The 11,952-nt window shown below is 47.2% G+C and overlaps 1 protein-coding gene across 1 annotated transcript; it reads right to left on the reverse strand.

The window, feature by feature from the left end:
- Nucleotides 1-1,141: 1,141 nt before the first annotated feature.
- Nucleotides 1,142-5,067, reverse strand: LOC144119867 (uncharacterized). The gene is made up of 2 exons (XM_077652389.1): nt 4,719-5,067; nt 1,142-1,893 (listed from the first exon to the last, which is right to left on the reverse strand). The coding sequence occupies exons 1-2, from the start codon at nt 5,065-5,067 to the stop codon at nt 1,142-1,144; spliced, it is 1,101 nt and encodes a 366-aa protein (XP_077508515.1).
- Between the last annotated feature and the right edge of the window lie 6,885 nt (nt 5,068-11,952).

The following is an 11,952-nucleotide window of genomic DNA, read 5'->3' on the forward strand; positions in this document are numbered from 1 at the left end:
GCGGGCTGCCAGTGGATGGAGGTCTTCTGGAGGGCAGAGGTAGGTGGTGGATGGCAGGTTAAAGTTTGGGGGGGGGAGGAAGGAAAGTGTGGTGGATACTGGGTAGTGCTATAGTGCTGGGTAGTGGATAGTGAGTGTGATCTCCTCGCATGGGCTCGAGTCTTCACATCAACAGAGGCCAGATTTCCTGGCTGGAGGGTTTTAAGTCGCGTTTACATGAATGCGACAGAATACGACTTTATTCCACTTTTTGAGGGCAAGTGCAAAAACGTCCAGGTTTTTTTTTTATTTATTCAACAACTTTCAATTCCTCCAGAAAATACGTGTTTCCTAGCCCCGACAGGCACGCAGGCCTGGGAGACGGGGTGTTGCGCGTCCGCGATTAGAGGATGACTGGCAGTCCTTGACTGGTAGCGGCCTCTTCCGGCTGATGGATGGTGTTGCGCTGGAGATAAGGGTCAGGGCTTCTTAGCAGGGTCTCCTAGGCTTCTCTGCCATCAATATTTTTGGCCGCCCCGTAAGAACTTGGGCAGTCCCAAATTATGTGGTCGAGGGTTCTCCTCGCCACACATTGTGCGCATCGATCTTGCGACCTCACCTCTTGGTACATGTGGCAAGCCGTATTTCGAATCACGGTCGAGATATGATTTGCCTGCCGGTTTCCTAGGCGTTATGGAGCCCCTTTCGTTAGCATAGTTTTTCCGGAGCAAATATTCAGGAATTTACTAGCCATTACAGTACAGTCTGATTTAATTTTAAAATCTGACTTAATTTCGGCTTCTGGATTTGGCTGATTTGGAGTAAAGAAACTCCTCATATATTAAACCTGTTATAGTATTGTAAAAGGGTGAGCTTAGAAGCGAATGCCGAAACGGGTCATTGACGTGCCCTAACGAGGGCGCGGGAAGAGCGCCCCGTAAAACGACAGTACACGTTGCTGGCGGGAGTCAGACTGGCCCCTCTCCTTGAAAAGCGGGGGAGCGTTTATTATCTTCTCCCTTTCCCCCGTGCAGCTGGGTGCCGCTGAGAAGGCGCCTGCGGTGTCCTTGGCATCTGCTGCCTTGGGGTATCGTCACACCCCTCCCTTTGTTATGAAACCTGCTGCACGGCACTGGGGACGAGCCATGTCTTGTTTACGCCTCTACAGTCCGTAGTAGATAACAGGCTTCCGGACCCGGGTAGACCGTCGGAGCTGGGGGTGCACAGGTGCCGCACTTGACTGCTGTTGCCGCGCCGAAGCTGTTGTAGACTGCTCGGTGCTTAAGGAGCAGCGAGGTGGGGACAGCTGTTCCGTGTCCGTTGTCGCTGCTAGTGCAGGAGGAGGCTCCTCGTCGTATGAGAGAACGCCGGGCGTCCCTCGCGGTCGCACGTGGTCCGCGTGCCTTTTCCACAGCGTTCCGTCTTCGAGTTCTATTTGAAGCGACGAAGAACTTGTGGGATGGCGAACCGTTCCGGCAATCCACGCTGGGCCTGGTCGGAAGTTCCCAACAAAGACAGGCTCGCCGGGCGAAGGCAAACAGCTTTTGCGTGCTTTACTGTCGCAGCGCATCTTTTGCTTTAATTGCTTGAAGTCCGCATGCGCCCTTAGGCCGGGGTGCATTCGCTGAATGGGCATTTGCAGCTGCCTGCCCATGAGGAGCTCAGCGGGAAGGGACCCAGTAAACGCGTGCGGCGTTGTTCTGTAGGAAAGAAGGATCCTGTCGATGTTTGTTTGGAAATCTCCAGGCACCGCCTTCTTGAGTTTTCCCTTAATTGTTTGCACGACGCGTTCCGTTGTTCCGTTCGATTCTGGGTGGTATGGTGGGATCAGGACTCGCCGAATGCCGTTCTTGCTCAGGAAGTCAGCGTACTTCTTGCTGGTGAATGCGGTGCCGTTGTCGGAGACAATGATGTCTGGAATGCCATGTGTGGAAAATATGGTTCGCAGGCATCGAGTACTAGCGTCCGCTGAAGGTGCATGAACGGGAACCACCTCTACCCATTTAGAGTAGGCATCGACTAGGGCGAAAAAGTAGTGTCCTTGAAATGTACCACCAAAGTCCACATGCAGCCTAGACCATGGTTTGTTCGGAAACGGCCACGGATTAGACTGTGCTTTCCGTCCCATTCTCTGGTGTTCTTGACATATTTTGCAAAGTTGCACTTTCTGTGCGACGCTGCTGTCTAGTCCTTCCCACCAAATGTGGCTCCGTGCGACTGCTTTCATCTTTTCCACACCTGGGTGAGTTTCATGAAGGAGATCAAGAACTTCTGCTTGTAGTTCTTTAGGAACGACGACTTGTGTTCCTCGCAGGACGCAGTTCTCATTAACACTAAACACTGTACGGTTCTTCTGAAATAGTGTCCAATCAGTTCCTCTTGGCAGCTCTTCACCAGTAAGGAGCGCCAGTCGTATGCGTGACATAACAGGATCACGAACTGTAGCTTTGGCGATTGCGGATGGTGAAAGAAGTCGAGGATATGCACTTTCAATCATGAAGATATCAGCAGGCTTGGGTACTGTGCCTGGCTCTGTAGGAAGCGGTAGTCGGCTCAGCGCGTCGGCGTTGCTGATGCTGGTGCCAGGGCGGTGCACAAGCGTGTACTTGTACGCTGACAGGGTAATTGCCCAGCGTATCATTCACGGTGATGATCTGTCGGGAATAGGCTTGTCCTGTCCGAGAAGTTCCAGAAGTGGTTTGTGATCAGTCACCACTTCAAAATCTTGGCCCCAAAGATACTTATGAAACTTCGATACGCCGAAAATTAAGACAAGGGCTTCTTTGTCCAGCTGACTGTAATTATTTTCTGCTGGAAGAAGGCTTCTCGTTGCGAAGGCAATGGGACGTTCCCCTGTTTCATCTCGATGTGCGAGAACAGCTCTGATTCCGTACGGTGAAGCGTCGCAACTGAGAACGATTTGCTTGGAAGAATCAAAATGATGCAGTACCGGCGCAGAAGTCAGAACATTACTTTCTCTGAAAGCTTGTTCCTCTACGCTTGTCCACTTCCAAAGAGTTTCTTTTGAAAGTAGCAGATTCAAGGGCCGGTGAACTGTCGAAAGGTGAGGCCGAAAACGCCTGCAAAAATTAATGAGTCCAAGGTAGCTTTGAAGTTGCTTGACGTCCTTGGGACATGGAGCATTCACGACAGCTTCTATTTTCTTTGGTGTAGGCCTCAGTCCGTCCGCGTTTATGACATGGCCCAGGTACTCAACTTCTGTCGCTAGAAATGAACACTTCTCTAGCTTGAGCTTGAGGCCTGCTTCCTGTAGACGCTGTAGTACACTGGCTACGTTGCTCAAGTGATCTGCGTCGTCCCATCCCGTTACCAAGATGTCATGAAAGTACACGGTGACATGGCGCATGTCTTGTAGCAAATTTTCCATTTCTCTCTGGAATATGGCCGGCGCTGAAGCTACTCCGAAAGGTAGTCTGTTGTACTGGAAGAGGCCCTGGGGCGTATTGATGGGCACTAGCTTCTGTGAGCTCGTGTCAAGTTCTATCTGCTGGTAAGCGTCTTTCAGTTCCAGCCTCGTAAACTTTTTGCCACCTGAAAGTTTCGCCCATAGGTCCTCGACTCGCGGCACAGGATATTTTTCCAGCAATATGGCACCGTTAATTGTGACCTTGAAGTCGCCACATATGCGCACGCGGCCGTCTTGCTTGAGCACAGGACAATTAGGGCTGCCCACTCAGACGTTCTGACGGGTGTAAGTACCCCTTCTCGTTGCATTGTTTGCAATTCTTCTGCAACTTTGTCTTGGAATGCAAAAGGAATCGTCCGTGGTTTGAAAAATTTTGGAGGTGAATCTTCCTTGACAACAATTTTGGCTTTCACACCTTTGAATGTTCCTAGTCCGTCCGAAAATACTTCTTTGTAGCAAGTAAGCAGCTCGTCAACGCTCGTAAGTGAGTCAACGGATCTGACGTCATTTAGGTTGAGCTGAAGCGCACTGTTCCAGTTTCGTCCGAGAAGGGTTGGACACTGGTCCGGAGCTACAAACAAAGGCAGTGTTGCCTCTCTTCGTCCGAACTGGACTGAAACGGTAACCTTGCCCCTCACGGGTGTCAGTCTTCCGCAATAACTCTTCAGAATTACGTCTGATGTGTCTACTGAGAGCTCGGGAAACCGCTGTTGGAATGCGGTCTCCCCTATTACGGAGACACTGGCCCCCGTGTCTAGCTCCATTCTAAGAGGCCTGCCTGTGACTTGCAAAACTGCTACAAACGGAGGAATTGTTTTCTCGCTGTTCATCTGCCATGTCTCGTAGACCTGTGGCTGGATTTCAGGAAGACTTTCACTGTCCTCAAGGCTGTGAACTGGCTGCTTTGTTTGCCTTTGCGTACTGTGCTTCCTTGACACGGTCTTTTGCTTCATGTCGGCAGCCTTTGAGCGGCATACTCTGGTCAGATGCCCGATCTTGCGGCATGCGTTGCACCGTGATTTGGCGTGCTGGCATACTGTTGCGCAGTGCGGCTCTTCACAGCGATAACAACTTATCGTCTGTTTTATTTGCTTGCTCTTCACACTGTGAACTGTCTGCGCTTTGGTCATGCCCGGAACTTGCGTAAACATGCTTGAGTCTCTTTTAGCCGTCTCCATTGCAATTAGGAGCTTGACTGCGGACTCGAACGTCAGGTTTGGCTCTTCAAGCAGGCGTCGTTGCATTGACGCGTCATTAATGCCGCAAACGAGTCTGTCCCGCAGCATGTCAGGATGGAAGGTGCCGTACTCACAGTTTGCTGAAAGCTTTTTCAGTGATGCGGTGTAGTCGCTGACAGACTCCTCCGGTTGGCGAGAGCGACTATTGAATCTGAAGCGGCAGACCACCACGGAAGGCTTCGGAATGTAGTGACCCGAAAGCACGGAAAATATCTCGTCGATAGCGACTTGATCTGGAGTTTTAGGCGTCAGCAGGCTCCGTAGTAAGGAGTTGGTACTGGACCCGCAGCAAGTCAGGAACACGGACTTTTTCTTCTCCTCTGGAACGCTGTTGGCATCGAAGAACAGCTTGACTCGCTCAAGGTATTCCGTCCAGGCTCCTCCTTCCCCGTGGAATGGCTCCAATGCTCCGTAGGTCGGCATGGTTGCAGATGATGCGATGCCGGAAAACTTTTACCTAGTCGCCAGAATTGTTATAGTATTGTAAAGGGGTGAGCTTAGAAGCGAATGCCGAAACGGGTCACCGACGTGCCCTAACGAGGGCGCGGGAAGAGCGCCTCGTAAAAAGACAGTACACGTTGCTGGCGGGAGTCAGACTGGCCCCTCTCCTTGAAAAGCGGGGGTGCGTTTATTAGATTTCCCAACCATGTTACTGCCAGAGCATATGATAAATCATGCTTTGGTGGCTTATTATATCAAAATAGTGAACATGAAAACAAAGCTAATTAGTGAGGGCTATTAATTGCTATTGGTGAAAATATAACATTCACCTAAAATAATGAAAAAACCACCAGCATTGACATCAATGTACAATTTGGCTGTAACATGCGTCCCTAACATGATAATCTAGTTAAACGTTAATTCCCTTTCTGCACTTCAAAAGTGCATGCATTATTTCAAGAAAGCGCGAGAACAGAAGCTAATACATAGCGCCGAAGAAAACAGTGGATAAAAGTGCCACTTATGAAGTGTTTGTCGGCAACTTCAATGAGCAAGGCTATGTAAATGGCAATCCAGAGTTGCATAAAATCAGAAATAAGCGCAATTCAATTGAGACCTTGTCTGGGATCTGAGTGAAATGGCCGCCATTACTTTAGCAACGAAATGATATTGTACGAATCATACCTGAAGCTGAATAGCTTTCCTCCTTGCAAGTCTCGCACTATGCCTAGTACCAAGGCAGTGCTAAAAGTAGCCTGAACCTTTAAACCAAATATAAGCATGTGAAGTAAAATAGGACACGTTTGATGGCTACATTGTTTCACTCCTTAAGGGAGTATAGAAACCAAATTTTTCCTTGCGTGTTTTCATCTTTCAAACGATGCGTTAGGCATTCGTATACATGAAATACCTGGTGGTATTCGTGTAGGACCAATAAATAATTTATAATTGAATTTCTTCTGAACGCTGTTTCGGTTTAATCAGTCGAGCAATGACTGTTACGCGAAGTTGGTGTTTAGGTCACATGGGGCATAAAAAATGGGCTATATAATTGCTGACACACCCGTTTTTGCCATTTCAGGTCTTGGAAAAGGATGGTTTATATGTCATAGTGAATTAAAACAACATATTAGCGATTATAATAGTTCTATAGTTCATCACGCGACCAAAATATCAACTTGACGTCACAGTCGTCCTTCAGATGACGAAACCGAAACAACATAAGAGAAGAAGTTCAATTAAAATTATTTATCAATTTTAGGGAAAAACCACCTAGTAATCCATAAATTTTCATGTCTAACACTTCATTTGACAGAAGAAAATTCTTAATAAAATTAGGTGTCTATAGTCCTTGCAGCACCCTATGATAAGGCATCAGGTTATCATTCAAATTTTATTTGCCATGCGGTAATACTGGGTCAGTTGAGTGATTTTCACAATTCCTGAGAGTTCATGCTTCTTGCTCATTCCATTCACCCAATATTAATTTTGTGCGCAGACCTTTTCTGGCCACTGCCTGTGCACAAACATCAAGGCATCAGTCACCAATAAAGATTGGTGTTAAAAACTAATCGAGAACAGAACGAAAAATTTAAAAAGCACGTCTTTTGTTCTCAGAGGGCTTCAGAATTCGTTTATGATTTATGGGTATTTAACATCCCAAAGCGACTCATGCTATGAGGGGCGGCGTTGTGAAGGGCTCCAGAAATGTCGACCACCTGGGGTTCATTAGTGTGCACTGACATCTCACAGTACACGGGCCTCTAGACTTTCGCCTCTACCGAAATTCGACCGCCGCAGCCGGGATTGAACCTAAGTCTTTCGGGTCATCAGTGAAACGCCATAACCACTGAGCCACCGCAGCGGCCCTACACAATTCCTTTCACGCTGAGATGAATGCTCGAAATATCAACATGAAGAGTATCATGTGCGGCCACAGAAAAAAATCACTATTTTTCATTTCTTTCTATCAAAAGAACAAGATTATAGTCAATGCTGCTTAAATTACCTATGACTTAAAGGTGTAATGTCTATACTTTGAGTAACTGAAAGGAAGGAAGTTATTCTAGCTCCCTTCTCCCTGGTATTGGACTGACTAGCTCCCATCAAACACAAAACCTCCTCAAAATCTCCCAGATATGTCTCATCAGGGCATTTAGAGTCTCCCCAGAAGGTGCTCATTTTTCCCGAAGACATTTAAAAAACGTCCCCACAACTGGCCGTGTCCAAAATGTTGTGCGTCTCTGGGACAGCCCCAAAAGGTTAGTGCTAGATTTCTTGACTCTGGCGCAATAAAATTATTTCTTTTTTTTTTCTTGCAGACTTGAGGCATCTAAGCGCACATGTATGCCAAATGTCAAGGACATGCTTACGTTAAAGGTGGTGTAATACATCTGTCCACTCGCGTGAATGCTTCCTGGCTAGGCCATTAAGACTTCCCTGTTTACATGTAAAGTGCTTTAAGAAGGAGAGAATTTGGGCTGGTTGGTGCATGATCTTGTGAAGGCAGCAGCGCAGCACGAGACAGAGAGAGGCAGGTCACGACGCTTAATAACAACCAGATTTTTAATGCACGTACGTCGAATATATACATCTCGATCGTATAAGAAGGAAAGGAAAGAAGCATGAAAAACGCATAAGAGGTACACGTGCTGAAATATTAAGACATCGCAAGCAGATAATCAATTTCTCTGTCTCGAAGCGCTATTGTAGGTATGCAGACGCATACGTCGCTCTTTGGTCGGATGCTGAAGGCTTCTTCAGTCTCTCTCGTCCGTTGATAAAATATGACGGGATGACCATTGTGTTGATAAGCTGCGGAGCGCATTCATGCTCTCTGCAATGTTTGTCTAATTCACTGCTGATGGCACCCTTTAGTAATCTTTTCTGCTCTCGAAACTGGTTATTCAAACAGCGCCCTGTTTAACCAATGTGGGTGCGTCTGCATGACAGAGGTATTTCATAAACCCTCTTTTCACACACTTCACATGTTTTTCGGTGTTTTTTTGTATCGATTTTTTGTTTGCTCGTTGTTGACTTTGGTGCAAAGGCTTTTTAACTTTTTGGGTGCTGAACATGAGCACTTTTACACCACCTCTTGCTCCTACCTTTTTGAGACTGTGGAAAATGCCATTATGTAACTAAAAACCGCGTACGGCTTCCTTTATTCTGATGTGGTTGTGACATATTTTCTGCCATAAGTGCTTGCAGAAGCCCTTCTGCGACACTAGATAGCAGTCTCGTCGGGTAACCTGCTGCTTTCAGCCGACGATTCTGGGTGTCAAAACTGCCTTGAACTTCATGATGACAGGATCTCGACAATGCAGCTCTCATTGCTGTTTTTTTCTACCCCGCTTGATGATCTTGGAGTGCGCAGATGTGCAAGGGAGCAGTTCCTTCTAGCTTCGTGGTCCGTACCGCCAGCATATGTGAGCTTCTAGAAAGGCTAGCGTCAAGTCAAGAAATCGCATAACGTTGTTTACCGAGAGTTTACTTGTAATTTCTAGTCCTAGTTCTTCTAGTCCTTAGCAAAAGCAGCAATGAGAGCCGCATTGACGAGATCCTGTCATCATGAAGTTCAAGGCAGTTTTGACGCCCAGAACAGTCGGCTGAAAGCAGCAGGTTACCCGACGAGACTGCTATCTAGTGTCGCAGAAGGAATTCTGCATGCACTTAGAGAGAGAAAATATGTCACAACCACATTAGAAGAAAGGAAGCCGTACGCGGTCATTCCTTACATTAATAGCATTTCCCACAGTCTCAAACAGGTAGGCGCAAGAGCTGGTGTAAAAGTGCTCATGTCAGCACCCAACAAATTAAGAAGCCTGTGCCAAAGTCAACAGCGAGCAAAAAAAAATCAATGCAAGAAAAATTACCGGGAAAGCATGTGAAATGTGTGCAAAGGGGGTTTATAAAATAAATCTGTCATGCGGACGCACCTACATTGGTAAAACAGGGCGCTGCTTGAATGAACGGCCTCGAGGGCACAAAAGATCCCTAAAGGAAGGCATCAGCAGTGAATTAGCAAAAAATTGCAGAGAGCGTGAATGCGCTTCGCAGCTTATCAACACAATGGCCATCCCGTCATATTTTGATCAAAGGACCCGAGAGATTGAAGAAGCCTTCAATATGAGGCAAAAGATCGACGTATATGCGTCAGCATACTTTCGATAGCGTTTCTGAACAGCGAAATTGATTACCTGCGTGTGTTTTCCTAATATTTTACCACGTGTACATCTTATGCGTTTGCCATGTTTCTGTTCTTTTCTTATTGCACGAGCGAGATGTATATATTCGACGAACGTGCATTAAAAATCTGGTTGTTAGCATCAATTTCGACCTCTCTCTTCTTTATTTCGTGCTGCGCTGCTCCAGCCACAAGAGCACGAAATGTGCTAGAATTTTACACTCACAGGAAATATGAATTCAAAAAGTCGCCCTATCCCTCCCATATAACAAGAAATAGCAGCGCAATACAGATGTAATTTCAGTTTTTTACATGTGCTTTTTGCATTTAAATGAAAACAAACAGGAGATGCATATGTATGCACCATTTAACACACAATGTACGGAGCACTACGGCACCAGCATATAATAATGGCCAAATTTTTTTCTAGCTCTGAGAAGTCTGAAAAATAAAGCAATAAAAACAAAATACAGGCTGAAAGTTAATGTACCTCAAGCAAACATTCTAATGGGTACGAAAGCATATATGAACACTTAAAAGCAAACGCATGTAAAGAGCAACCTGGGTGCCAAAAGAGAGAGAGAGGGGGGGGTTTATTGATAGGAAGAGCAGAGAGGTTGGCCTGCAAAATAAATATCTGGCCTGCTACTCTGCTCTTGGGGACGGGAAGAGGAGATAAAAGAAGGTCACGATGGGGGACGATGATGATGGGAGGAGGCAGATGAAAAAAAAAAGCACACTTTTGGCACTGGGTGCCAAAAGAAGAGACGATATGGGCGTACGATACAGATACGCGGTTTCAGGTGACGTATATTCTGCAGGGTGAAACCTCCCTTTGGCTTTTCCTCTCGTACGAGCCTCGGAGTAAGCTTGAGCGTGTTATCAAAACAGAAAAAAAAAACATTTCTACGAGGGGAAAATAAAAAATGAGCATAAACCAACAGACTTTGACGACGTTGCCAACGGAAACCCGAGGATGAAATAAAATACTGCAACTATATGTATGAATTCAACGTAGCTTTCTGTCCGGCGCATTCTCACGGCACAGCGAACTCTCACACATACGCGTCACCTCCTCGTTACACACCCGTTTTATTTTCTTGTGACTAAGTGCGGAGATAAGACTGCTTTGATCCGGATGGAAGGGGGGGGGGACGTCTTGAGGTAGGAGCCCTGGCGCGCCGCACCCATGGTATAGCAGACCGCGCGTGCGGCACAATCCGGTGTCGGAGGCGAGATCAGGGTCATCAAGGCACAAGTAATTCGGTGGGGTAGGTTGAGAGTCAGCGACGCGAACACAACACTAACTGTACCGCTGCGACAGGACGGCAATGTTGGAAGAGCAGGTTATCCTGCAGACTAGACATAAAGAAATTTGGTTAGTGCCGACGCCTGGGGCGTATTATACCAAGCAGTCTCTTTCTTATGCTGTTCCAGTATTATTAAATAAATTGAACAAAGAATTGTTTGACCCCTTTCAGCATTCAAGTGATGTTATTAAGCGATTTTTTCTTAGTAAGATTACGTAATATTGCACTGAGTTTAAACCTATACCTCTTATTATTTTTTTTTCGTTTCCCCGTGACCAGTTATTTGCTTTTCTAATACCTATGTTTGTGCTGCAATGCCTAGCGCTGCTTTTTTACAAAGTGTTTTGTTATTTTGTTTCAGTGTTTATTTGGAAAATTGAAAATCTCTGCCTGTGTACTGTACTGCCAAGTTGATAAAGGGGGCAGGACCTCTGTCAAGCTTACGAGCTTTTAGTCCTGTCTCCTTCTCTGTCCAAGAGAAAATAAAGACAATGAATCCATGGGCACTCGCAGCAAGAGTTTGGTGGGCCTCCGAAGATCTCTCCCGCCTATGACCGCAGTGGACGGTCACGCTGCCACCAACAACACGCCACAGTCGTCGGAGGCGCTGACGGATCCAGAGCACGCGCTAGGAGTCGCCCATTGCCTTGAAATCCACTGCTGCGAACGACGCCTGTAAGAGTGTTATTATGGTGTATGGCCGCGAAGCTGAGCTAAAGACTTGCGATGCGCCGCGCGCTGCTGCACCAGTTCTAAAACGAATTATGTGGGCACGCCGAGGAGCGCGGGAAAGCTGCCATGAACCCTGAACTACGAAGTTTACGACAGCCCAGTGATAAGAGCAAAGCTGCCGCGCGCCGGGGCTTGCGCGCGAGCGGCAAGGGTCTGCGCGAATACGTGTGCGCAAGATGGCTTCCGTCCAGAGAGGAAGCCGGGCGAGCGACGAGAGGAAATTACTGCGCCTCTGCTAGACAGTGGCGCAACGAGGACTGCTGGTAGTTGGAGATGCCTGCAGGGACCGCTGCACCGTGCTGAAGTTGGAAACACTATAAAAGACGGTCACGTTGGTGACCGTCAATCCCGGCGGTGCGATGAAAAGGGAGACCGCCGGCCCTGCCTGCCTGCAGCATGCAGCCGACGGCCCAGGAGAGAGATGCGGGGTGAACTGCGCTTCCTTCGGCTGTTCGAACAAAACTGCTTGATCTCTCAAAACATGAGTGCAAGATCAAAACCTTATCTCCCCGTAGATTTTGGAGCGAGGGAGAGAAAAAAGGGAGCGAAGAGTCAATTTGTATTTTTTGTTGAAAAGCATTGGTCAAAAAACGTTCTCCCAGTTACCTTTCTCGGACAAAACTGCTATGATTTGTTTTA

The sequence above is a fragment of the Amblyomma americanum genome, chromosome 1 (genome assembly GCF_052857255.1).
Source record: "Amblyomma americanum isolate KBUSLIRL-KWMA chromosome 1, ASM5285725v1, whole genome shotgun sequence".
Classification (NCBI taxonomy): domain Eukaryota; kingdom Metazoa; phylum Arthropoda; class Arachnida; order Ixodida; family Ixodidae; genus Amblyomma; species Amblyomma americanum.